The 27,505-nt window shown below is 42.7% G+C and overlaps 1 protein-coding gene across 1 annotated transcript in view; it reads right to left on the bottom strand.

Annotated features, from left to right (window-relative positions):
• cacna1ea (calcium channel, voltage-dependent, R type, alpha 1E subunit a) overlaps positions 1-27,505 on the bottom strand; it is a 64,483-nt gene that overhangs the window by 20,001 nt on the left and 16,977 nt on the right. Inside the window, exons 4-23 of the mRNA XM_071921764.2 lie at positions 20,058-20,161; positions 18,971-19,129; positions 16,838-17,028; positions 14,176-14,279; positions 12,987-13,102; positions 12,226-12,279; positions 11,579-11,620; positions 10,161-10,256; positions 9,681-9,890; positions 9,352-9,464; positions 8,985-9,097; positions 8,262-8,393; positions 7,426-7,495; positions 7,108-7,225; positions 6,663-6,730; positions 6,268-6,359; positions 2,070-3,023; positions 1,598-1,851; positions 1,168-1,279; positions 126-255 (exon numbers count right to left, since the gene is read on the bottom strand). Of these exons, the coding sequence (XP_071777865.2) occupies positions 126-255; positions 1,168-1,279; positions 1,598-1,851; positions 2,070-3,023; positions 6,268-6,359; positions 6,663-6,730; positions 7,108-7,225; positions 7,426-7,495; positions 8,262-8,393; positions 8,985-9,097; positions 9,352-9,464; positions 9,681-9,890; positions 10,161-10,256; positions 11,579-11,620; positions 12,226-12,279; positions 12,987-13,102; positions 14,176-14,279; positions 16,838-17,028; positions 18,971-19,129; positions 20,058-20,161 (3,232 nt within the window). The remainder of the gene's footprint in view (positions 1-125; positions 256-1,167; positions 1,280-1,597; positions 1,852-2,069; positions 3,024-6,267; positions 6,360-6,662; positions 6,731-7,107; positions 7,226-7,425; positions 7,496-8,261; positions 8,394-8,984; positions 9,098-9,351; positions 9,465-9,680; positions 9,891-10,160; positions 10,257-11,578; positions 11,621-12,225; positions 12,280-12,986; positions 13,103-14,175; positions 14,280-16,837; positions 17,029-18,970; positions 19,130-20,057; positions 20,162-27,505) is intronic.

Below are 27,505 nucleotides of genomic sequence, written 5' to 3' on the forward strand. Positions count from 1 at the left end.
GATAATGAAATCATTAAAACAGCAGGAATATTCTGGATGGTATTAAGTCATTAATGTTACAGCTGGGCCTCTGACACTGACAGATTAACGCTATGATATATACATGTGCACACACACACACACACCTTGTTCCAGTCAGAGGAGGTGGCTACAGGGTCCTCAGCAGCCAGCGCTATGCTACTAGCAGCTATGACCAGCAGGATGGACATCTCAAAGTACCTGAGGTTCACCACGTAGTGACACGCTCGACGCACCCTGAGCGAGAGGAGAGGAGTGGAGAGGAGGGGTGACATAATTAAGAAAGTGAGAATAAGACTGTAATTTTACACAGGCTGAAATTGGATAGTTTCATAAGGGAAAGGAGAGGGGAAGCTTGGGAATAACAAGATGCATGTAGTGCAGCAAATCCTAATTAACTCTGAACTGAAAAGTTCAGAATGATGTCTATACACTTTGCAAATGCTCCAATGGTGAAAATTTATTGCGACCACATGTGATATTTGGAGTACCAGTTCCTCATCGCATCAACATTATAAAGTAATGCACTTCTAAAGAGTCCACTCCACTTATAAGGACTCCTGTGAGAAGTCTACTCCAGCAGGAGAAGCAGTTAAAAGGACAAGAGAAGGGTGAGAGGGAGCAACCAGGGCTTTAGTACTGGAGTCTGGATTTGGTCTCAAGTCTGGAGTTGAGTTCACTTTTCTGTGGACTTGGACCTGTATTTGTCCTGTGCCTATTGTGACTCAGACTTGTCTAGGTCTCAGCCACTAATGTATGTGAACTCAACTTTTTCTATAATCTTTATCTATAACTTTTTAAAAGATGACTGGCTAGCTACATGCATTCCAATGCACTTTTCATCCCGCCAGTGGATGTTGAAGGGTTTAATACAGAGCTCCTTTGCAGGCAAATCTACATCTCTGTTCATCCAGAGAAAATTACAAAACTCCTTAATTATCATTTTTGCATTTAGAAATGCATATACCCTCTTTATTGCCTATTTCCATTTTTGACAAGAACATTACTCGATTTGTTCAGGACTCGTTCTTGACTTAGTCTCGACCCTTTTTGGAATTGGTCTTGACTCAAACTCGATTCGACCTGGTCTTGGACTCGACTTGGACTCGATAATGGTTAGTCTTGACTGCAGCCCTGGTAGCAACTTACGGGTTGTCAGGTTTGAAGATGAACATGCTGTCTGGAGTCACAGTGTTGACGGGCTTGGTCTCCTCTGCCTCCTCCCTCTCTGGCTTACAGGCTTCAGGGTCCTTACTGTTGACTGGAGGAGGACAGGAGAAGAAGAAGAAGAAGAAGAAGAAGAAGAAGAAGAAGAAGAAGAAGAAGAAGAAGAAGTAAGGAGAAGTAAGGAGAGGTGAGGGAAGGAGAAGAAAAAGAAAGAGGAGGAGAGGAAAGATTGGGTAGTATGAGAAGAAGGAAGAGAGGATATGGATAGAGATGACAAAAAGAAAAAAGAATAGAAATAGCAGCCAAAAACTATATTAACAAAGCAACAACTCATCAATAATCATTCAGTTAATTAAACCTTTAGTCGTACCAACAGTGCCAAACTGCTATGGACCAAGAGGCTCTACTGTACCTGTGATAGTGGAGAGCTCCATGGACGACTGCACATTGGGCACCTCTATGATCACACTGGAGCTGAACTGAGACTTGTCCTGGTCCAGACACACTGCAGTGCTATGGTCCGTCTCTGTGTCTCCCTTATTGCCCTCTGGGACACCAGGGGGCGAGGTCTGCTGCAGAGCGGACGGGTCTGACTGCTGAGGAGGCTCTTCCTGCTTCTGGGTGTCTGGTGGGTCAGCGTCCCCTCCCTGGCTCTGGTCACCCTGTCTGTAGATACACAGAGAAAGACTTTACTGGGTAGATATGAAGAGAGAGAGACATACGTGTCTTGTGTTGATATTGATGGTAATAAACCAACAAACTGAGGAAAATACAGTAAGAGAAAGCCCATGACCTCAAGCAGGTAACTGTCTACTGGGAGGGAGTAACTTCAGAGTCCAAAATTGTCCATTCAAACGCATCTTAGATGAGCAGATCTGTCTCACCTGCTCTCTTCAGGTTGGCAGGTCTCTCCCTCCTTCTTCCCTGCCCCTCCTTCCTTATCCTCTGCTTCTCCTGGATTTCTCCTCCTCTCCCTACTGACGGAGCGACTAGCCGAGCGGCTTCCATCCCCCGGAGACGACCCCTGACTCCTGGCCCCGGTTTGCAGGTCACAGCGAAGCGGTGCCCTCCTGCCCCTGACGCCACCATGACCTCCCATCTCAGGGGTCAGAGTGTCGCCGTTATCCGGCGGCCGGAACTTCTTCACCGCCCTGTGTCGCCGTTCACCGTTCAGCCTGGGGCTCCGACGCTCATTCAGGGGGTTGTGACTCTGATTAATGCCTAGCTTTCCACTCTCAGAGACGGGCTCTGATTCAGGAGGGTCGGGCAGCGGCATGTCGATGGGATCCAGTGACTCCGGCACTAACACTGACATCGGGGGCTCAGGTATGCCACCAGACAGGGCGACATCTAGAGGCGCATCCATGGGGACGGAGGAGCCTGCAGCCTGGGTCTTGGCTGGGGAGGCCAGGGGGTCTTCCAGGCACTTCAGGCTGCCTGAAGGAGTGTGCTGGGTGGACTTGCGGTTCTGTGACTGCTGGTTTGGTTGTCCAGGCTGGGCTGGGGCCGGGGCAGGGGCAGGGGCAGGGGCAGGGGCAGGGGCAGGGGCGGAGCCAGGAGGCCCGTCCTTCTCTTCGCTGGGGCTGCTGAACAGGATCTCTCGGCTGGACATCTGGCGCTGTCTCCGCAGCTGGCTGGTCCTCTGCTCCCACACTGACATGGTCATCCTTCTTCTCCTCTCCCTCCTGGACATGAAAGAGTTAGAGGGGTTGAGAGGCGGGGGTGGGCAGCTCTCCCTGATGCTGCCCTGGGCCTCCTCCAGGGAGTAGGAGTAGGCAGGCCGGCTGCGGTGGATGGCTCTTTTCCTGTACAGGTAGGGCCGCCTCCTCCGGCTGCCACTGGGGAGAGAAAGAGAAGACACAATATCAGTGTATTGTAGCAGCCTGAAGCAATTTAGTTATTATATGCAGTGCCAAGTTTAGTATAGGATTAAGTTACCATTAGTTAAGGTTGTTAGCATTTGATTTGAGACATTTTCTTTTTAGCCTGTAGTATTATTTATTGATCCAAATCTGGAGCAACTTTTATTTGCATTCAGGGTATTCACCTAAAGGCTAATATGTTTCAAAATAGCATTTCCAAATCTGCTCTGATGGACTCAAATTGCTACATTCCTGCTTCCCTTTTTGTTTTATGAAATGTAAAATAGTAAACAAGACATTTGTATCGAGAAATGAGTATTACACAGCAAGAGCTTTGGTCTGATGTTCAAGCGCTTCATAAACCAGTGGTTCTCAACGTGGGGTCCGGGGACCACCAGGGGTCCTTGAGGGAGTTCCAGGGGTCCCCAGCAAATTGATGAATTAAACTTCAGCATTTCATTTACAAGAAGTTAGAAAATGTAGAAGAATGACTATTTTGATCATAGTTTCACTGTTATCTCTCTACCTACAATACAGATAGTCATGGAATTCTGGACAAAATCATATCTAACAGTAAAAATATTCTCAGATTTGGGTCCGAGAGACAAAATCTCATCAAAAAGGGGTCTGTGGCGCTAATGTGGACTAAACTAGGGGTCCTTGATATGAAAAAGGTTGAGAATCACTGTCACAGACAACAACAAGCAATTTCATTTCAACATGAAGCAATTTACTGGATCAATGAAGATGTTATGTGATAAATTAACCAAACCAGGAGGAGTTGTTGTGTGACTATAATAAAAGAAGTGAAAGATGCAGAATGAAATCAGTGGCGTAGATACAAAAATGCGGAATCAAAAAAGATTTGAGAGTTTGGAGGTACAGGAAAGAGCATGAACAGAATATTATACAAGAAGATGAGTCTAGAACATTTACCCATTTAAGAAAATCAGGCAGGCGTTTGTGAGAGATTCAGAGAGCTGAACAGACAGTGTTACTTACTGGTGCGTGGACTCTTGTGTGGTCCGTGTTATCAATGAGCGATTGGTTGAAAACAAGACATTAGTGCTTTTGTGAGCAGAGACAAAACAGGCCAGGAGACACACAGCAAAACAAACCTCAAAACCCATTTACTACCCTTGTACACAGAGACTAAATTCATTTAAAATCATGCAAAACAACTTTGTGTATGCTTTCAATGCCATTTATCTACTGTTCCTAATTTGTTAATCATTGGTAAGTATAAATTAGTCAAGGGTAAAACTGCTATACAGAAGACTTTCCAAACATATTTAATTGCTACATCATCTAATCTGTTTGTTTGGGAATATTTCCATTATGCATATCTCTTTCTAAACGTTTTATCATAATTAGCTGATCATTTTGGAGGCTAAATATTGACTGGACGCTTGATGCTTTGGTGTGTGTCTCCATCGGAGCCAAGCGGCACATTGACAAACAAGATGGTAGCAGTATTAGAACAGTCTGAACAACATTCATAAACATCAACAATAAGCGCAACACTGATAAAGAAGACACCTCAGGTAGATTGAGATGTTACAGATAGTCAGAGCTACAGTATGGTACAGGTATAAAACATAGAGAGATGGGCTCCATCAGCAAACACAGTTAAGGGAGGACATTATTTCGATACCCTTTAAACAAAACAACCACATTGGGATGCATCTCTGAGCACCGTTGCCACCTCAGAGGACTGACACATTAGCATTCTTTCAGTTCATGCTAGTAGAGCTGAATGAGGAATTTTGTGTGCTGAGCTTCAAAATATTCAGAGAGTTCAGAACGCTCAAGAGCATTTGGGTGAAGGATTAAAATCTCTGCACAGAGGAAGAAAAACTCTACGCACACTGAAAACATTATCCAAAATATTTCAGTCCAGCATCAATCACTTGCAAATCATTCTCAGTGAGTGTGCGTGTACATTTTGTTTTTCTTCCTTTGATCATGCTGGCCAGATGCATGCGTTCCCCTCTTTCACTGAGCAAACACCCTCATGCAAGTTTCTCCAAGGTCAGCGGAGGCAGGTACTGCTGGGGTTTCATCGCTGACATCAGAGATGAGACCAGAAACCCTTAAAGTTCAGAGTGTCCTCTCTGAATACAGATGCTGGCCCAGGCGACCCTGTGGTATTCCATTCTTCTCTATGGCTTCTGACAAGAGCCTGACCCTCAGTATGTCAGCCGCTTTAAAATTGGCTGCACTGAAACTAAAGCACAACTCTAATTTTCTTTCTCTTCAGTTCTATCTTGAAAGTTTTATTGAAGCGGCAAGAAATCCACCTCGGAAGTACTTTCAATTGTCATCTCGTCATGTCTTCCACATGCCCATGCAGCAAACTGCTCTGTTTTCAATACACAGCGTGCATACATAGCCAGCGGCCTCCACTCCTATGCATGCACATGCACCTCCACCACCTACAACAAGGCACTGTGCAGCCATTCCCTGAGGCAGATCATCTATACTGTAACTGGGCATTGATAAAATTAAGTGCATAAAAGTCACATTTCTTTAGAAATCTAATGTTTTATGGGGAACAACACTTAAACAGATCAAAGCCTCTCAGACACTTTGCTATACTTCCTTATACTCTGTCCTGGCAACAAAATCCTCCCAGAGAAGGAAGAGTCTTCGCTAAGAACCAAACTACATTACTGTAATGGGCACACAATATTAATTTGGACACTAAGTAACCCTGTCTCTATAGCAACGATATAAGCAACCCCCCACCCTCTGGTGAAACCAGTAAGCCTGCCAGTAACCATGGAGACATGGACTTCAATTTAGAGCAAATTGCGCAGCTGGGAGACAAGATAGACCTGTCAGTAAAGACGTATCAATACCTCTCTAGTTGGACGGCCTCAAATACCGATTCTCTCAATAGGCCTTTAATGACGTTGAAGTGCTGAAAGCCAGCACTTACACATTCTTGTTAGCAGCACAGCTTGAAGCTGTGACCCTTAGCCTCCATCTTATAGCTGTTGTGTATGCTGCAGTTTCAGTAGTAGGGTGAAACTACTGCACCACATGATAGACTCACAACTTGCTGGAGGCTACAGTGACTCCTGCTGAGTGTTAGTACCGTTGGTTAGTCCTATATAGACATTCCCCGGGGGAAGGAGGGAGGGAGGGAGAGGAGGAGAGAGACAGAGGGAGGAGAGGAGGAGGTCAGGCAGGGGGAGTGGCTGCATACAGCACTTACTCTGAAGACATAAAGGAGGACATTGGTCCGACCTCCTTAGCCTTCTGGAGAGCATGCTTCTGGTTGAACGCTGCCTCTGCCTCCTCTTCATCCTGAGGAGAGGAGAGGAGAGGAGAGGAGAGGAGAGGAGAGGAGAGGAGAGGAGAGGAGAATTAGATTGAAAAATTACAGCACCTAAAATCATGAATTTTAAAGTATTGAATAGAACAGAACTGATGAGTGCAGGATAGAGCAGAACCGGACACAACAGAATAGAAAACCTCAGACAGAGTATCAAGAATAAAAGCTTTATATAGGAGGCAAGGTGACAAGGACAAGGTATATAAAACAAGGCTTGTTCATTCAATGTAATTCAATTCCCCCCCCCCCCCCCATTAATTATCTATTTAGTTTACCTTAGTGAGTTCTTGTGCATTAGCAAGGTTATCCACAGCAATGGCCAAGAAGACATTCAGCAGTGTGTCTGGTCACAACTGTGTTAAGGACACGGTCAAAGTGCTATCACACAGAAAAAAAATATATAATCACTTCTTCTTGCTCTTCTGCAAGGACATTACCTTATAATTACTTCAAAACAAAGCTTAATTTCCAACCATTTCAACTTTTTTTTTTACTGCTAATGAAACTGAAAATTGCACATTCCTAAAGTCTCATTCTAAAATTACATCCACAATTTGAAAAAAGAGATTGAAAAACGCGCAATTAAAACAAATTAGGGTACTTTAACATGAAGGGGAGCACTCAATTTAAGTTACCTACTGAAAAGCAGGCAATGAATATATGGCATTATGGAATGAAACCCTTCATATTTTTCCTTGTAGGGAGGATGAACAAGGATACAGTTTCCAAACAGAGTGAGCACAATGAAGTAGATGGAGGACCACATGCCAGACTTGACTCCTCCTTGAGAGCGAATACCGTTGTACATCACCTCATTCCAGTCCTCTCCAGTCAAGATCTGAGAAACACACACACACACACACACACACACAAAGGTTATCCCACATTTAAGAGTGTAACTACAATGTAGTTTCAACATAATTACACATTCTTTATACTGTGATTCTCTTCACTGTAATAACTTTGTGTGCGGGCTTGGGTTACTTTCTGCTGTGAGTAGAGTGCAATAAAACTACAGTGACTGGTTTATTTCCAGACCTGAAAGACAGTCATGATGGCTGCAGGAAAGGTGTCAAAGTTTGTCGGCGTGTAGTCTTCAAAGGTGAACCTGAGAGAAAGATATGACACATATGGCACTTTAAAAAGCTGAGCCAGGTCTAGGATTTTAGATTACTCTCTTTCTGTCGGAGAGAAATCGATCCTCCTCCTATCCCACTGACTGGCTGATGGAGTGGGAGCTGTTTTCTGTGCGCTCTGTATTCTGGAGGCCAGTTCAAACACAAGGCCATGCTTGTCTACCTCGCCCAGCCTTTATTGAAATGACAGCTTCTCGGAAACAGCCTTCGACTCAGGGGAAAACCAAGGAACAATAGCTATGTGTGTGACAAAGACAGAATCTTAAATCTCTACCGTCTCTTGGTAGTAAGCAAACAACGGCAGAGGACAGGCCTAACACAGGACAATCTATCTTCTCTTCAATTGTGTGAGGACGCGAGAAAAGATGGGGCAGAGGAATGGGCTTGGGAGTTGACATTTGAAAATGAATGCACTGCTGTATTCAATAAGGAGGAATCTACTGAACCACGAAGTCTACTTTAGCCTTTTTTCCATGTTTTGTGAATGTGTATTTATTGGAACCAGATAGAAAATGTTTACCAAACTGTGTGGGAGAGAACAAGTGTCTGTATTTTCTGTCAAATTGATTTCACGTCTGTCTCTGCCTGGCTAGTTGCTAGCTTCACTCCATTTCGTTATGGACCAGCAAGCAGTCATGCACAGAGAGCAATTAAAATAAAGATTTTTTTCCTGCTTGTACAGGACTTAAGCGGCAGTATTCTACTCAGACACGACTGTGCCTGAATATCTATTGCTACCTGCCACCGAAGAGCTGCATGCCGAGCAGTGCGAAGACAACGATGAAGAGGAAGAGAAGGAAGATGAGGGAGATGATGGACTTCATGGAATTCATCAGAGAGACGACCAGGTTTCTCAGTGACGCCCAGTACCTTGACAGACACAAAATGCCACATAAGTGCAAGAAGAAAAAAGATGGACATAAAAGATAACTCAGTATCTTGTGTTAATGTCAAAATATGTCAAAACGGTCTGTAAGGATAATAAGAAAATTATAGAGCTTACAAATAGGCTGCTCAAAATTTTGGTTTCACTGTCTTCAGTAGAGTGTAGTTCATTGTGAATAGTAGGGATGGGACAATATGCTTTTATGATTCGATACACGATATGGGGTTCATGTTTCAATACAACCACAATACGATGTAATACGTAAAAGTTCAATGACAACAAAGTCTGACTGTGCAGAATTCTGTTTATTTCTGAGCCACAAATCTTTATAGCAATGGCACTGGCTGGCTAGAATGTAAACAACAATTAAAAAAATGTTATTACAAAGTCATCTCATTTGTGATTACTACAGCAGAATAAAATGTAGCTAATATTGAGATTAATTTTTCTGCCCCTCGATACGTATTGTCACATTGTTGTATTGCGATATGTTGCATTTCAGTATAGCGTCCCATCCCTAGTGAATAGTAAAAATACCAGTCCTAAACAGTTGGCATAAAGTGAGGGAGACTAACTTGGTGATCTTGAAGATCCTCAGCAGACGGAGGGCACGCAGGACACTGATGCCAAATGAGGTGCCAGGCCTGAAGAAACCCCACAGCACCTCAAAGATGCTGCCCACGATTACCTAGAGATATATATAGGAAAACAATAGCAGCCTTAATGAGAACACATAGCCACAAATCCATTGCCACCTGCACTTATGAGAGAGTGAGAGAGAATAAGAAATTGAAGGAGAGAGAGAGGCAAAGCAGCAGAGACAGATATAGAGGAAGAGGGAACTGATGCTGCATAATTTAAGTACACATGCGCTTGTGCAAGAGGGAGCGAGATTACAGAGAGAATGAAACAGAGATCTAGAGGAGGAGAGGGAGTACTGACACTGCAGTCGAAGCAGTTGAAAGAGGAGTGGAAGTAGAGGCGCGGTCCCAGGCTGTACATCTTCAGGAACATCTCAGTCAGGAACAGAGCCAGAAACAGGAACTCTGCATAGTCTGGAACAACAACAACACGCACAGGCATTAACATATTGTAAAATACAAATACAAAGACTGTGGCAACTATAATGACAAAAACAACAACTTTCAGACCCGTGAGACAGCTTTTATAGTAGCGAGAATGAATGTGTATTAACTGCCTGGACACATCCCAGATATGGATGTAACCCGCTTGCGGCAGAACGTGCTGAGATGAAATGAGGTGCGACTCACAGAGGAAGACGGACAGCCAGAGGGGCTGGTTGTGGTGAACGATAGCCACACACAGCGTGTTGAGAGCCACCAGGCCCAGCACCGTCCAGTAGAAAGTGTGCGTCTTCACCATACGGCGGATGGAGATACGCAGGAGACGCTCCTTCCGGCGGAAATACGCCGTGGGACCTCGCTTAGCACTCCTAATACTGGCTCTGGCCATGGGGATGCCTGGGGGGGAGAGAGCGAAAGAGAGAGAGAGAGCGAAAATATGGTTTAACCAACAGTGCTTGTATGTGCCCACTCTTGAATCATGCTTGTAACAGCGCAGTGTTTACACAAATATCAAACATGCATTCCCAGACCTGTAAACAAGACTGCAGCAGAGCTCATGGCTCAGCAGACTCTTCCTTATTGGATGCTAAGGTGCATTAATTTTCAAATCATGTGCCCTCCAGTTTGTGTGCCCATATTTATAAGCCTGTTCAGACATCCACTCACCCACAGAGGCGATGTCACCATATTGTTCCTCGCCTGATTGCCCTCGGTGCACCACATCCATCCCTCTCCTCTTGATGGTGGTGGCTCTCTTCAGCACTGTGAACAGAGGGGGTTGAAGATAACGGTCCCAAAACATGCTGTTCAGACGATATAACCTATCCATACTGTGAGACTAGATGGGACATACTGTGAAGGCAGTGACACAGGGCAGGTTTTTGGGCAACATGGTTGAGCAACAGTGCCCAAGAGCACATCTTGTTGCCAGGAAACTGATTTTTGACTCTATCCAACTTTGTTGCCTGCCTCAACATTGCCCAAAAATTGCCATGTGTATGTCCACCCAAATAGTATTAAAATACCCATAGGTGGACACAGGCACCAGTATGCAAGGTTGGAATCATATAATGCGATGAAAAGATAATGAAAGAGTAAATGATAAGAGGAAATCACAGTAAGGATCATCTGCATGACAAGCTGATGCCTGTAAAGTTGGAGCCGAAAGGGAAACTTGTGCTCATTAGCACCGCAGCTGAATGAGGCCAAAATGATCATTTAATGTTAGTGTAATGATCCAAACAATTGAATGCAAACCCTCCGCTGCTATTTGATGATACAATCTCAGTCATGGGAACTCATGCTCAGAGGCAGCTTGACGAGCCATGCGTTTTTTTCTTATGCGAGCCATGTTGAAGAGCTGCTGTACAGCATCAGGGTCCAGACCGTGCAGTGCAGACATGCCTTAATAAGTATGGGGAGCATGTTGTGAACTCTCACTGAGGGAGTTAGAGGGATGTGTCTATGATTACCTTCCATCCACCGCCCCCCCACCCCCCCAACCCACTACCTTGTGATTTTACAAAATATTTGCGGTAAATATTTGCCTTTTTTTTAATAAGCCACTGATCAAACACGCAGGCAAACACACACAGATGCACAAAAATACTGCTGCCATGTCACACACAGGAGTGTTTGCTAAAGGCAGGAACACTGAGTCCTGTCAACACAAACACAACCACACACACACATAATCACACAAACACACACACACACACACACGCTGCTGCCTTTTCAGACCAGTGGTTGCTAAGGCAACAGCAGTGTGCCACCTTTCTTTTTAATCAAAGCTATTAGAGCTTGTGCATCTATTTCCATCTCAACAGCTGGACCCACTATCCGCTTTTACTACAGAGTTGTGTTATTTAACACTAAGGCCCAAATTTCTTTTTCCCTGGAGAGGTCAGAGCGTCTTTGTGCTTCAACTGACAAAAAACAAATTGGCTGTTGAATTGTTGAATAAGGACTTGTTTTCCTTTTTCTATGTTATAGCGTTCATTTGTGTGAGTATGTGTGTTTGTGTGTGTGGTAAAAGGGGTGGTGAAGTTGGTGAGGGGAGGAGCAGAACAGAAGACGGTTCTCACCATAGTTACCACCTGTACTCCACTCTGGGAGGCTCCTGAGAGCTGCCAATCAATCAACATTTAATAAAAACCCTGTTGGTTTGGTGGGGAGGAAAGGTCAGACTACAGTTGATAGGGTCAGAGGTCACAGTAGGCTTAGCTGTATGTGGGGTGCGCGGTGTCTTAGTGACAGGTTTAGCAATATCGGTGCTTATTCTGACATGTGGCATGGAGAATTGTTTTTGAAGATGCAATGGCACCTACTTTTTTGCACCACAATAAAAGCAACAGAAACAATATTCTGGTCAGTGTGTGTTCTCAGCCGATTGGGCTTTTTTGTAATAAGAGCAATCTTAATTTCAATTCACTCAAATCAGGAATGAGAAAACAATCAGCCACATGAAAATGCAATTCAACCTCACAGGAGAAGATTTTTTTTATACCTCAATTTGAAAAAAATACGGTGTGTCAACATTAAAACCACAGATACAAACACAAGATTGATCAGATACACAATACATACAGTACAATAGCATATATCTGAATGGGCTTTAAAAAGCACATCTGCATAGAGTGTACATGCCGGCATAAAATAGATACAATTTAAGCAGAGAGAGAGAGAGTATGCAAAGTGGAGCCAGCAAAAGCAAAGACCTTTACTGTCTTACCATCGAGGGCAGAAGGTCCTGAGTTCTTATTCTCCTCTGCAAGCATCACCTCCTCTGCAAAACAAAAAGTCAAACCACGATCAGAAAAGAGCAGTAGATGATGATGGCTCAGATGGGCAGTATACAGGCATCCTACCAGTCAAAAGTTTGGAAACACGCAATTTTCTTTATTTTGACTATTTTTCACATTTTAGAATAATAGTAAAGACATCTAAACTATGAAATAACACAAATGTAATTATGCAGCGACCAAAAAAGTGTTAAACAAATCAAAACTATCTTGTAATTTCGATTCTTTAAAGTAGCTTCCCTTTGCCTTGATGGAAAGGCAAAGGCTTTGGAAAGAAATTAATTCATAGGCATCAACTTCACTATTTATATTTGTCTAAGAAACAAATTTGAAGCATTTAAGCGTAAGCCTTTAGATCAAGATGGCTTTAAGATAATGAAAAACATAGTACATTCAATCAGGTGTGTCCAAACCTTTGACTGGTAGTGTATCTATGACTTAAAATACCTTGACTTGATGCTAAGGTAGTAAAAATTTTAGTGTGTACATTCATGCCAAATTTGTACCATCCTAAGTCTTAATTGTGGTGAAACAAGCAGTTGATTGGACTGGAATGGACTGAGATTAGCCCTGTTTTCCACAATCGACATAATTAGCCTTAAAGCTTCAAGCGAAACATCTATTTTCTTTTCTCATCAGGAGCCAAATCCTTGGCGTCCCTGAGCAGTGACTGAGCAGACACTAATGCCACCTGCTCTGTCGATCCAGGCCCGATAGCCGTTGAGCTCTCTCTCAATCTGCTGCTGCCGTCTCAGTTTCATGAAGGCCCTGCGGTTCTCCACCCTCTCTCTCTCCTTGGCAAACTCCCTGCAAACAAACAAAACCACACAGTCATTTATTTACTCTATGTGTGTGTGATCACATCAGTATTTATAACTGTGATCTCACCGAGATAAATTTCTTTTACAGGACAGTCACTGGGGGAAGAGCTATTGTTGCCGTGACCTGACCTCATCATTCAACCAGGAGAGGAGAGGAGGAGGAGGAGAGGAGAGGAGAGGAGAGGGAGTTAGGAAAGGAGAGCACGGTATCGGGGCTAGAGGTGAACAGAGGGGAGGAGAGGGGAAAGCAGAGAAGAGCTGGGGAGGTGAAGGAGAAGGAAGGGAAGACAAAAGGAAACGACAAAGGCAAAGGAGGTCTCTGTCTATCTCACTGTGGAGATAATGACAGTGGATTGCCCATTAACCTTTCTGTAAAACTCATTAACTTGTATAGACTCTGACACCATGTATGAAAACGATGCTGCCTGGCTTGACAGTAGCTAGTCTGCCTGCCAGTTGACCGGTCAGTGAGTTAACCAACCAGCTACTTATGTCATCTGGTTTACCAGACAAACAGCCAACCAGCCAGTTAACCAGCTAGCAATCTGAGCTGTCAGACTGTTAATCTGTCTGCCAATCAGACACCTCACCTCACCTTTACTTATTTCAAATCTGGCCCAGGACACTTGTCACATGTTATTCCACTTCTCTCTCCCAATCTTTCCTTCTCTCTCTCTACTTCAGTCTATCCAATAAAGGCGAAAATCTATCCTAAAAAAAGCCCTGTCTATACCTGTGTCTACAAGAAGAGGCTCAGTCCTTGCTGAGTGTGAACTAGAAAAGTTTATCTACCTAATTAATCAAGTTTATCTATTTATCTAATAGCCATCTATCTTATTAATAAAGTTTATCTATCTATCTAATATCATCTATCTTATTAATAAAGTTGATCTATCTATCTATCTATCTATCTATCTATCTATCTATCTATCTATCTATCTATCTATCTATCTATCTATCTATCTATCTATCTATCTATCTATCTATCTATCTATCTATCTATCTATCTATCTATCTATCTAAAACCAGCCAGCCCTTCAGTCTGAAGTGTGAACCTACCCAGACAGGACTCCCAGCACCAGGTTGAGCACAAAGAAAGAGCCAATGATGATGAGAGGGATGAAGTAGAGCCAGTTCCAGGTGGGGCCCAAGGCATCGTTGGTCTGGAACAACAACAAAAATAATAATTTAATTTCCAGAGTTCAGTAAAATCAAGTCAAGCTGAAGTTGATTCATGCTGCCACTGGGCAACAAGACTGGAATACAAATAGTATGAAAAATAAGTGTAGGTGTTTGAGTGGCTGCTGAAGGTTGAAGCCGGAGAGCAGAGAGGGCGCCGAACAGAGACATGATGGGTATTGATCTGCTGTGGCCTAACGGAGAGCAGAGAAAATGTGGAGGAGAGTGGAGGTATCCTGCACCAGAGGAGAGATACTGTATGAAACCAATATAGAAACAACGCATTACATCACTGCTTTACTTCAGCACCTTGAGCTTGAGAAAGTAAACATGACCAGTTTTTTGTGTGTATATTTATCTGTGAACATATTCAGGTGATCCTAATGTGCGTTTCTATATTACTTTGTGTGTGTGCGTGTGTGTGTACGCTTGTGTATGTTCAACGGCTGCTAAATTGACCATGTAACAGTAAACATTATTAGAGCAGGTTTTAAGGGTCAGCAGATCCTGTTGAACAACAGCAGCAGCATGCCATTCATTCTCTCCCTTTCCTGCATCCTTCCTCGTTCATCAGTAAAGCCCATTCAGCATCACTTAAGGAAACATAATACAATCACTCTGGCAAATCATCTGCCTTCATCCATCTCAATAAAAAACTGAAAGAGCAGGCGACCGCAAATTATAGCCTGGCGCAACAGTTGGCGTCTGTGTGTGTACGTCTGTGTGTGTGTGTGTGTGTCTTTGTGCGTGTATGTCTGTAACTGCCTCTTCACTGAGATAAGCTGAGTTGAAACAAGCTGGAGCCACCTGTAAAAAACATAGCAAAGAGGAAAGAAAGATTCATGAGTGAATTCCAAAAAAACAAAAAAAATCCTTCCCTTGCCTTAGTAAACACGGATTTGCCACGCTTGTTTGTCTCGAAATGCTTTTCCGTTGATTTCACAAGAGCAGGATTTTGTACAATATTACTGTCTGAACAGGAGCAGGTCATTCTGCTCGGTTACAACCAGAGGTGAACATGATTGGACTTGATTTATTGGGCGGTCATGCAGGCAAGGGCTAGATCAAATTAGTGGATGGTGCCACTGCCTGGCTGCCTGGCTTGTGTGTCTGTTTCCCCGTCTACCGAACTGTCTGCCTGCCTGTCTACCTGCTGTATCGGTCTGCTGTTTTCATTCTGACATGGCAGCTAACGAAGCACAGCACCACACCACCTTCCCGCCTGACATTCCTCTACAGAGGAGAATCACGTAGTTAGTTTCAACACTCATCGCCCGAACAAATGTCTCTGTGAGAAGCAATGTGACATACAGCATGGTGCTCATTTTCACTATTCATCTCTCTGAGTAAATTTGGGGCATTTCAAAGTATTATTTCAGTTTGTGTCATTCAGTCCTCTTAGTCAATCCAAGCAACAGCAACAGCATTTCTGGTTCAGCTGTCTATTCTGATTTTAAAATACTTGGTGTGTATTGCACTGCAGGATGGACCGGGAGGACTGAATGATGTCAGTCAAGGAGTCTGGTAAACTTTATGCCCATGGCCCACTGATGTAATAATTATTTAATGCATCACATGAACACAGAAGAATAAAGACACATTTTGAGATCTGGTTAGGGCAGACTTTCAGAGAAGCTTAATGTGAAGTTATCTGCTACATTTGCCTTGAGCATGCACTCTTCATGGAGAAAATAACACACCTAAAGGTCTGCTCCATAACTGCAGTATGGTGCCCCCTGTTGAAACAGAGTCACCACCCCAATACCAGTTATTATATATATTATATAAGTATTTATATTTTCCACTCTGAAATTAATTGTCTGGCCTTAAAGACTGACACTATGCTTTACTACATGAAAGCTAAAAATAATGTATATATTCTATGTATTTTGAGGCTGAAAAATGATTGTTTACATTTCTAATATTCATAGTGATGAAAGTAAAACAGACCTGACAGCTAATTTTCCATCTACAATTCAAACTCTTCAAGCTCATTTGCTTATATGACAAAAATGTACACGTCATATAGATTCCAGATTAAATCTTTATTCTGAGAGATATTGAAGGCTGCCATATTTCATAACTAGTAGGTGGACAGCCTAATCAGTATTCTGTTCAGCTCTCCCGACACACAGGGTTATACATTTCTAAAGTCCAATGGAATACAAATGAAAAGCTGAGAGTCGAGCCGAGAGAAAAGCAGGAATCCGCATAACGCTCTGCAGTGTCAACACTGAAATCAGAACCCTGTTACCCCAAACCACCTAAACCCCCACACACTGCTTCACCAAATCTAATTGTCCATCCGTAGGCAGACAGCCTGAGAGAGAAGGAGGGATGGAGGGGTTGCAGAGATCCAGTCAGTCAGCATCAGTGTGTGGGAGCCAAAGCCACTCGAGTTCATTAGGGTTAATGGGGTCTAAATTGTAACACAACACTGTTACACCTCAGTGATTTGCAGCTATCCAGCAAAAGATTATGACTGACATTCTGTGTGTGTGTGTGTGTGTATGCGTTTGTGCATGTGTGTGAGCTGTCTCACGTTATAGAGTACAGTGGTCCATCCCTCCATGGTGATACACTGGAAGACAGTGAGCACGGCGAACAGGATGTTGTCAAACTGGGTGATGCCGTCATTAGGGCCGATCCAGGTGTCACTACAGTTGTACTTGGACGGACACCGCCGCACGCCGCAGGGGAACTCGGACTCAGACGAGTCCACCGTCTCGTTTTCTGCACACACAGACGGACAGATGGAAGGAAAACATACAATGACAGACAGAAGTTCAGTAAAGCTTGTGATACACAAGGCAATTATTAGGGCAACATCCCAACAACAAACAACAAACTGAGACCCAGGTTCAAAAATGCATTACAATCCCTGGCAGCAAGAAGTATGTAATCATTGCAAAACCCATAGGTGGAAGGTAACTAAATACATTTACTCAACTACTGTACTTAAGTGCAATTTTGAGGTACTGGCACTTTACTTGAGTATTGAGTATTGAGTACTTTTACTCCACCACATTTCAGAGGGAAATATTGTACATTTTACTCCACTAGATTTATCTAACGGCTGTGATTACTAGTTACTTTGCAGAATATGGTTTTACATGCAAAACATACGAAAAGCTCATACAATATCTTGCATTGTTAGAGTTTAAACTCCCTACTTTTACTTAAGTAAAGGATTTGAGTACTTTTTCCACCACTGGTAATAACACTGAGGCAACTTCTCAGCCAATGATGCACATCAGCGTTGCTCTAGAGTTGAACTGTGCGTCATTGCCTTCATTGTTGATGTAAATTCTCAGACAGTGCCTTCAGAAGAGCCTTGTCGGCAAAAGCCTTGAGACATTCAAGTGTCAGATAGTAAGAATGAGATGGATTACCGACTAACCAAGTGAGGAAACCTCTCTGTTAAACAATGGAGGACCGGAGTTCCTCTGTGAATAGTAACCTGATCATTCAGTGACAGAGAAAATATTCACTTCAATCCGTCTGTGTTATCTTGCAGCCCATTCAACTTCAGCGTGATGGGAGCAGCTCGGAGGTTAATGACAACCGTGAATCTACAATGAGCCATTGTAGCATGCTGTATTGTTAGCTTTAATTATACAGGACAACGCTGCAGGTTTGGCTTGATCAAGTCTCCAGGTGCAGCCTGGAATGCTATTGTATATGTGTGTGTATGTGTGTATATGTGTGTGTATGTGTGTATATGTGTGTGTATGTGCGTGTGTTTGTGATTATGACAATAGCCTTACTACCTGAAGAGCTGAACACACACCACACACACACACACAATTACACAACAATAACAACAGCAACAGTTTACACTCATTTTTGTGTCTGTGCTTTTATCACTGTTGTGGTGTATGATGCTGTTTGCCGTCAAAAAACTGTTCTTGTAAAACACTGTTTTTATCATTTATTCATATTTATCTATTGTTTATGAATTATTCATGATTCTACAACCATTTAAATTCCTTTCTACAAAGTAAATAGCTCTCCCTCTTATTTTATCCACACAATCTGTGTGTGGCAGAGGTGTTTTCTGTTTTCAATTTTCTGTTTATGCAATGCAAGTTAAATAAACTCCACTTGGCTGAAGATGAAGACTATCAGAGAAATGGCAATCACAGGATGTAAGTATTGCCTGTCATAATGAATGGAGTGGTCTGGCACAAAATGATCATTGTGTGCATCTGTGTGTGTGTGTGGGCAAATGTGTAATATAAAATTCAGAAATGTTCCCTTTTATCATCATTACCGTCTTTCTAGGGCACTGTGACATAAGTAAGTAAGTAAATCTTTATTTATATAGCACCTTTCAAAACCGGAGTTACAAAGTGCTTCACAGAAATATAACAGATTTTTTTTTTTTTCCTGTTTTCATAATTTATACCGTTTCTGTCTTGTCTAATATGTGTCCGTCTGAAGAACTGCTATAAAATTCTGCTCAGCTTCAGTCTTTACTGCTAACATTAATAGTCAAACTCAGGTATGTATACATGTATGTACTTTATGTATGGATGTACATGGATGTGTGTATATACAGTATGCATATAGGCTGTGCATGTATTTAAGTATGCTTGTGGGTATATGGCAGCATGTGCCAGTGTGGTGCACTCATGTGGTTATAAAGGTATGAAGTTATGAAGCATGTTTGTACCCAGTATTCCCAGCTGCGGGGTGCAGGTACTGTGCAGCCTGCCGCTGTAGAACTCCAGGCCGATGATGGCAAACATGAGGATGGCAAAGAAGAGCAGCAGGCCGATCTGCAGCAGAGGAACCATGGCCTTCATGATAGACTTCAGGACGATCTGCAGGCCTGGAGGGAGAGCGCACAGCGACCAACAGAGCTAACGTAAAAACAACAAAGCTCTGTGAGATTCTGGTCATGAGATTTGTTTGAATGATGCAACATCTCGCTACAGTGACTAAAAAAGTCAAATGAAAATAAATTTGTAGTAAAGAAAAATGTTTTGTAGACCCATTACTTCCACACGTATAAGATTAAATCTCTAAAGGATTTTCTCTCTTATGTCTATTGTACACCTTAGGGTTAGACCGATATATTGAGCCAATATTGGCCTTTTTTTTTTTTTTCAACAATATGTTTATTGAGTTTTCAACATATTTTATAAAAGTAAAAAAAAAAAAAAAAAAAAAAAAAAAAACATCTATGCATACTTACAAATACCCAATATTACAAAATATATACATGATACGATATTGGCCTTTTATTAGATATTGGATGTCAGTGTCTTCCACTTCCAATATGATGGAGGTGATGAAATTTGATTTTCTTTGCACATTTTCTTTGTTTGTTTGTTTGTTTGTAAATGAATTCATGCAATAATGCATCTCAGAGTTTCATCTAGCATTGAACAGGTGAGATGAATCACCCTGCTTTAAACAGCTCTAACCCACCTAAAAGAATTTCATTAGTCTGGCTTTCAATGAAGAGTTGTAGTGTCCCATGATGGTCTAAAGGCTTTTCCACCCAGCCAAATATACATTTCTGGGGGATACACTGGATACTTGCACTTTTTTGAGCATGAAAATAGTCAAATTTAAAGATAGTGAATATTGGTGCAACATATCAACCGTAGGCAGCTTCATCGAAAATGACTGGCCTTGGTATCTTTCAAAAACCCTTTCATCCCTCCTGCAGTTTCAGCAGAAGAAAACAACACTGCAGGGAGAGCTGCCCACTCCTGCCATAAGATAGTGAGCTGGTGGTGTGTAATACTCACTGGGAATGCCTGACACCAGTTTGAGGGGTCTCAGCACTCGCACTGCCCTCAGAGTCCGCAGGTCTACAGGGATGTTCATATGTGCCCCTGCTGTGGCCAGGATCCTACACACAAGTACACACACACACACAAGACAGAGAGACAGAAAAGAACCGTTATTGTTTTACAGATGCACATGAACACCTTGATTGAAACAATATTCTATATGCTGTACAAAGTTAAGACTCTCTCTTGCATGCACGCACACACACACACACATACACACACACGCTAAGACACATGGCTGGAGGATGGCTGCAGTGGTTAGATATGGAGTGTGAGAACGTGAGGGTCTACACCAGCAGGCGGTGAAGACGGAGAGAGAGAGAGAGAGAGAGAGAAAACAACAAGCGTGCTTTTTGGGGCTTTTGGCTGTTTCCCTGTGTGTGGGAGGACGGCTGTGACAACTGTTATTTAGGAGGAGAACAAAGAAAGCAGCTCCATCAAGGGGAGGCAGGACACCCTTAGGCTGGAGAGACATGAAGCTCACAGACAAACACATGCGCAGACACGCACGTCGCGAACACACATCAACCCGACACACACACACACACACCAAAACAAAAGTCCTTCAAAAAGTTCCATTTTTACTTTGTTTGTGTCTTTTCTCTCCCCTCCCTCTAAACGCACCTCTGTGGCCTTCAGCCCTCAGACTGATGGGAAAGAGAGAGAGAAACTCTGGTGACCTCCCTCCTCGCTTCCTCGTTAGTCCGCTCTCCCACCTTCCCCTTTCTCTCGCTTGATCTCGTTACTCCTCTCCTTTCCCCTCTCTATCAACACCTCTCTCTTTTTCCCTGTACACACCTTTCTCCCTCCAACCTGCCTTCCTTGGGTCCTTTTACTCTCTTCCCTCTCCCTCATTTTCTCTCCTTCCAGCTATAATTGCGCCTCTCTTTCTCTCTCCGACTCTCCATTTTTCTCCATTGACCTGAACACACATGTATCTCCTCTCAGCTGGATGCCTAGCGGGTGAAAGACAGAGATGGAGAAATATGGTAAAAACAAGAGAGGCAGTGGAGGGAACTTTGTTGCCGAAGAGAGAAAGGAGCAGCTTTTTTTTCCCTCAACCTTGAAGTCAGAGGTACAAAAGATACGCCGATTCTCGACTCCATAACTTCAACTTACGAACAGATACAAACAAAATAACTGCTCTTTCCATGAAATTGACTGATCAGGTGAATGCAGCTGAAAGCTATGATCCCTTATTGATTTCACCTATTAAATCCACTCCAATCATGAAGAGCAGACGTAGATGAAGGGGATGAAACAAATTAAATAATGATTTCTAAGGCGACTGAGACATGGGATTGTGTAAAAGGGGTGCAGCTCAAATTTTAGGAAGACGTTCCTTGTATTTTGTATCCTCAGTGTACACATACAGCGATTTACATAAAGTGTTCCCATACCACCTTCACATAATTTGCTGTAAGATGATTTCATATTTGAGCAACACACAGCGGGAAGCACAGAAACACAGACCCAATTACATTCCTGTGGTATAGTGGTGAGAATTAGTCACATCCGTAGTGTTGGGAGACATGGGGTGTCATCTGATTTAATTAAGAGATGATAGAGAGAGGGAGAGAGAGAGAAAGAGAGAGAGATTAAAATAGCTCACCATCATCCACACAAATATAGAAATGGAATTATCCTCCTGAGCCTCACATAGCCTCACACCTCTCTCCGGCTCTACCTCTTCCTTTTCGGATTTGCTCCCTCCCCTTTTCACCTCGGTCCCATCCCTTTTTCTCCACTCTTCTTCGCCCTACTTTATCTCTCTCCCTTCCCTCCCTCTCTCTCTCTTCTTCCTCCCTATCACTCTTTTTTCTGCTCCCCCCCCCCCCCCCCCCCCGCCCACCTTTGTCATCTCATCCCCCTCTTCCTCCAGCTCTCCATCTTTCACCAAACCATTAGTCAGTCCTGGCTGCTCTTTAGTTGTTATGGAGACGAGGGGATGGAGGGTCTAAAAATGGCCTCCTCATTTAGTTCACCGTTAGTCAGTGGACATCCTGGTCTCTTTCTCGCCCCCTCTTTCCTTCTCTCTCTCTCTCTCTCTCTCTCTCTCTCTCTCTCTCTCTCTCTCTCACACACACACACACATACCCAGGTAAAACTGTTTTACATTACTCAACATGGAGGGTCAAGGCGAATCTTTGATATGTACAGGAAACCTGTGTTATTGTTGGAAAAGTACAGGGAGAAAAGTCAGGGGGTTTGACTGACAGCTGAATCCTGGAGGCCACTTTATGAGCGCTTTAATTGATGCCACAGACAACACACACCTACAGCTTCCTGGTAAAACCACACGCTAAAATAGTCACCTTTAGTCACCGGGAGCTGTCAAAGCGTTACACATTTCACTGCAGCAAAACAGCTTCCCTCACCCTGCTCTTATCTGCAGGCATTATGTGAGATATCCACTGCAGTGAACTGAGCTTATCCCCTGGTCCGAGTTGTCAGCCTTGATAAGTGAGTAACATTGACATACCCTGCAGTAGTGACAGCTCCCCACTGCGTGACAAATCTGTCATGACAACCGCCATGCCATGATACTGATAACGTTGTGAATTATGCCCCGTGTCACTGTCAAGCAGCAAACTAATATGATGTGAGCGCACCTTCACTATTGTAAGAATATTAACTGTACAGCATGTGTTATTTAGACAGAGGAATCAGAATCAGATTACGCTATTTACCAAGTACAAGGAATGCAGTCTTGGTGACTTTGGTGGAGGAACATATTGACTCACATCATAACATAAGGAGCATATATATATGTTAGCATACAGTGTGTAGGGACAACAGGATTCACATTCAGTGCAAGGAGACAGTACAAAATATACAATACACAGTAGACACACCATATATACACAGTCAGCATGTACAATCTAGCAGTCTGGCTTGCAGTAGGTTGCATCAGTAGCAGAGAGTCCAGCAGTGCAAAAAAAAACAAAAAACAACCATACCATGGGATAATAGTAGTGAGTTGCATGCAAATGGATGGTTCTGCATCAAGTGGTGGATGGATGGATTCCTGATAAAATGTAGTGTACAAAGATACTACCAGTACTGCAGGATTGAGTTTGCAACTCAAATAGGTTTTAGGGGTAGTTTCATCCTTTTTAGGGGCAATTTTATTGAACTATGAAATAACACATTTACATTGTATATTGGCAACCAAACACTCCATTTGTACCACTAAGATTTGTTTTAACTTCTTTCCCCCTGCTGGAAACTGGCAGCAGGCCTTACAGAAGAGGATGGTGCCATTTCCCCCGCTCTCTGTCCCCAACCAGTCCTTTTTCCACCGCTTGATTGTTGTTTACGATATTGTTTGTTTTATCTTTTGTTGATGCATGGTCTGTGTGGGGTCGGCATTTTCTCCTACTGCTGGCTGCCTGGTGCCAACATTTCCTATAGTTTCAGGCTGCGTACTCAGTTCTTCTCTGATCAAAAAACGCTCCATTTTTCTCACCCAGAACGCACTGCAAAGACTCCTCTGGCTATAGGCTCCTGCAAATGACAGTGACTCAGAAGTCACATTCATGAGTGAATTTTTAACAACTCAAATAAAAATGTGAATGTGAAATGTATCCTTCAACTTTCAAGGGCAGTTTCGCCCCGAGGCAAAACTGTGTACATAGAGAATGTTGAATGCAATACTGTAATATATGCACATGAAATAAATTCTTGAAAAAGAAAATTCAACTTGTCTCTTTCATTGATGATCTCAATGACTTTGCAAATGTTCAGAAATAGGCCAGGGAGGGAGGGAGTTGTTCATCCTCTCAAATACTGACTGAGCTATCCATGATGGTTGGAATAACAGATGTGAATTTTGCTTTAAAGTGTATTTGGCAGCAAGGTGGCCTGGTGGCTAAACTGGACATGGAGTTATCTTGTTCCGGAGGCATTCTAAGTTGATTTTAACAACAAAATCAAACTTTTGAATATTGATTTTTACCATCTATCTGTTTTGTATATATGCTCAAGGAGGAAGACATTGCATCAGACCCTGTCCTCGAACAGCCGCTTCTTGCCACACGATACGTGCTCAAGATTTCCTCCAAGGTTTTGAACGGATTGCGTTCGGACCCAAGATCTTGCGGCTACACTGGACTAGTCTGATCTTATATTTCCCCTTTAAGAAGACCTCTGAATTCTGCAGGGCAGTAAAATTCAAGAACTGCTCTGGGGGCTGCAGTACAGTGGGTGGTGTGTGTGTGTGTGTGTGTGTGTGTGTGTGTGTGTGTGCGCGCAGCGGATTGTCTTGACTGAGTGAGGAATTGTGTTGAGGAACTCCTACACTGCGCTGCTCTGGTTGGTTTAGTTGATATAAGCCTCTCTGCCTCCCACAGTGTGCTCTCTCATTTTTTACTCCCCCTTCTCATCTCTCCCTCTTGCTCTCTCTCTCTCTCTCTCTCTCTCTCTCTCCCTCTTGCTCTCTCTCTCTCTCTCTCTCTCTCTCACACACACACACACACACACACACACACACATATACCCACACTGAACCCCCTACGTTCAAGTTGTTATGCAAGATGAAAAGTCAGTGCCCCATATATCAATATACTGAGTCTAAGATACTGGTCCGGCTTTATGTGTATCAGTTATCTAAGTGTTAGCCTGCATATTGGTTTATGTGTCAGTTAACTAAATGTTTGCTCTTCGGCCAGAATGAATAATTTATTTGGGTAAATGATTTATTAGCCATCTGTTGGAAGAGAGAGAGGCATAGGGAGAGAGAGAGAGAGAGAGAGAGAGAGAGAGAGAGAGAGAGAGAGAGAGAGAGAGAGAGAGATGTTAATTCAGTACAGTGCAGAAATGAGTTGTTGGCACACCAACTCTTTCTAGGTCACAAAAGTTCAGATACAATACATATAACCAAGAAAATTAAGAGAACAATCTTGCGTAATATAATAACTAAGAGTCCTACATAATGCCCTCACACAGGGACGGTAAAAAGACTGCTTGAGTTAAAGGTTTAGAAAATAAACACATTGCTCAGTCCAAAGGCATGATGAATAAAAATCTTCAAGCACCCTTCTTTATCAAAATGAAACATTTAAAGCATCTTAAGGCAGGTAGTAAGGTGTTCATGAATGACCTGAGCCTGCTGGATTGATACTGGACTACTGGCTTTTGAGCATTCACAACAAATTTAGACTTTGCACTCGCATACCAACAATGTGAAATGAATTGTACTTTTGGTTGTGTACATTGCTGTATGTTGTTTGTCTGTGACATTTTATGCTCCTTTTTTGGCCAGATCTCTCTTGAAAAAAAGATTTTCATTCTCTAATCTGATTTTCATTCACTAATCTTTCATAGCGTTCTAACAACTAGACTAAAGATAGATCAAAGGCCTATGCGTTTTGGCTCAGAGTGTTCGTTTTTTCTCTCGTGGACAATGAAAGCCAATGCAACACGCTGCTTGCTGGCAGTGATGCAACTCTGATGGCTACAGCGCTCAAGGGGCTGCCTCAGCATCGCCGCTATAATGACAATAAAACACGCTGGTGCCAGAAAACATTTGAATACATTTGTGATTCTGTGTTACATTTTACCCTTTATCTGTTGCCTTTATTGTTAACATTTTATGTTTTCCAAAAAATTGCCATCATCGCCCTATGCAAATGGCACACTAAAAAAAATCAGATTGGAGTATTAGAGTAGGGTGATCACTAATTTCATTTAGAAATATTAGCTGATGCCAGTTGGTGGTTGACTGATTGGAACATCTCTTGACTGTCTAACCACCTCCTGCAGAGCTAAAAGGAGATTTTCCTATAGGTCAGGGTCTCTGATAGTAAAAATATCTATATGTAATTCAGATATGGATTCAGGCTCTAGGCTTGGCAATGTAATGTAAATGGTTCTCCAATCCCAAATAGTTTAACCCAATGTGTGTCATGAGTGTAAGAGTTAGTCTGGAGCAAAGGGAGATTTATTTTTGCGATGTGAGGTACTAACCTTGCTGTACCTCACCAGTCTGAATGCAAATGCACTATAGGTGTTTTTTTTTTTTCTCTCTAGTGATTTGGCACATTTATCCAAACTAAGGTCCATGCTCTCAACAGTTACCACAGCCATCCAAACTCTTAATAAATACGTTTTCATAAATTTTGTACAAATTACAAAACTACACATATATATTTTTTTTAAAACACTAAACAAAAATTCTATACAAGTTTCATATTTTGTTTCAGTTTGCCACTGTGTCACATTAACAGGCTGTGTGCTCAATATCTATCATATTGATGTCAGCAGGGTTAGTAAAGCATACGGCACACAATACACACAATGTTAATTGCTACATTTTTCACGCAGCAGTCAATTCATTATGTGTAAAAGAAGTCATCTGAAGTATAAGGTGGCCTCTGTAAGTGTGTGTATTCATTTTCAGTGTGAGTCATGAAATTAATTTGGACAGATGTGCCAGATCAATTGAGAAAAACTGTAATCAATTCATTGACCAATTAATCTCAGTTTCCCTTGGAATGCGTTCAAAGCTTCACGTGAACCAAAAATAATACAATGGTCAAATTTTAAAGAGGCATTTGTGTAGTTTCACACCAAATTATACAGTTAAGCTCAGATGTCACAGGACATACAGTGTGTACAGCTTTTACCAAACACGTCTGCTCTGCTGCCACAAATACTGCAGGCAGAGTAGTTTCTGAGTGACATAATGTGCTACTTTCTGGCCACCACTGTGGAAAATGAAGTGACCTACGGCCCTTATCAGAAAATTAAATTGTGCATTGACTGGTTTGGAAAGAACAGACTTAGGAAACAATCCCAACAAAGGAAGAGTCATTGCGCTAGACGACCGCAGAACATTTTCAGCCACTGATAATTCAGCGTGCCGGACTTCGCTAACCATGATGCATCCCACAGTCGGCTTCAAGAGCTAATTCAAACAAGAGCTAATTCTAACAAGAGTTAACTGTAACGATTGCAGTCTCTTGACTCTCTCTCTTTGGTGCGGTTAACAGCCTTCCCCTCTGGATACTCATCCATTCAATCTAGCTGCTTGTCAGAGGGACTTGGTCCAGTAATATTCAATATCCGTGGCCTGTAACCAGCTAAGGAGAGAATTAGCGGATATCATAATGAAAGCGAAAAAACAATTTCTCCAAAATGGATCTGCTTGAAACTCCCCTATGGACAGTTTAATTTAATCACTATGCATTCCGGAGAAAGTACGGTTTTAATGTAACAGCAGCACATCTTCACTTTCTATCTCTTGCCAACAACACTGTGGGGAGGCTGTGCTAATCAGAAGGGATTTTAGATGCGACAGATATTGATGGTTCTTAGCAGACATCTCATGCTGGTTATTTGACTGATTGAGAGGAAACCACAAAGCTAACACTAACAGCCATACAATTCCTGCAGCCCCCCCA

This window comes from Centroberyx gerrardi, chromosome 9, assembly GCF_048128805.1.
Source record: "Centroberyx gerrardi isolate f3 chromosome 9, fCenGer3.hap1.cur.20231027, whole genome shotgun sequence".
In the NCBI taxonomy this organism is placed as follows: domain Eukaryota; kingdom Metazoa; phylum Chordata; class Actinopteri; order Beryciformes; family Berycidae; genus Centroberyx; species Centroberyx gerrardi.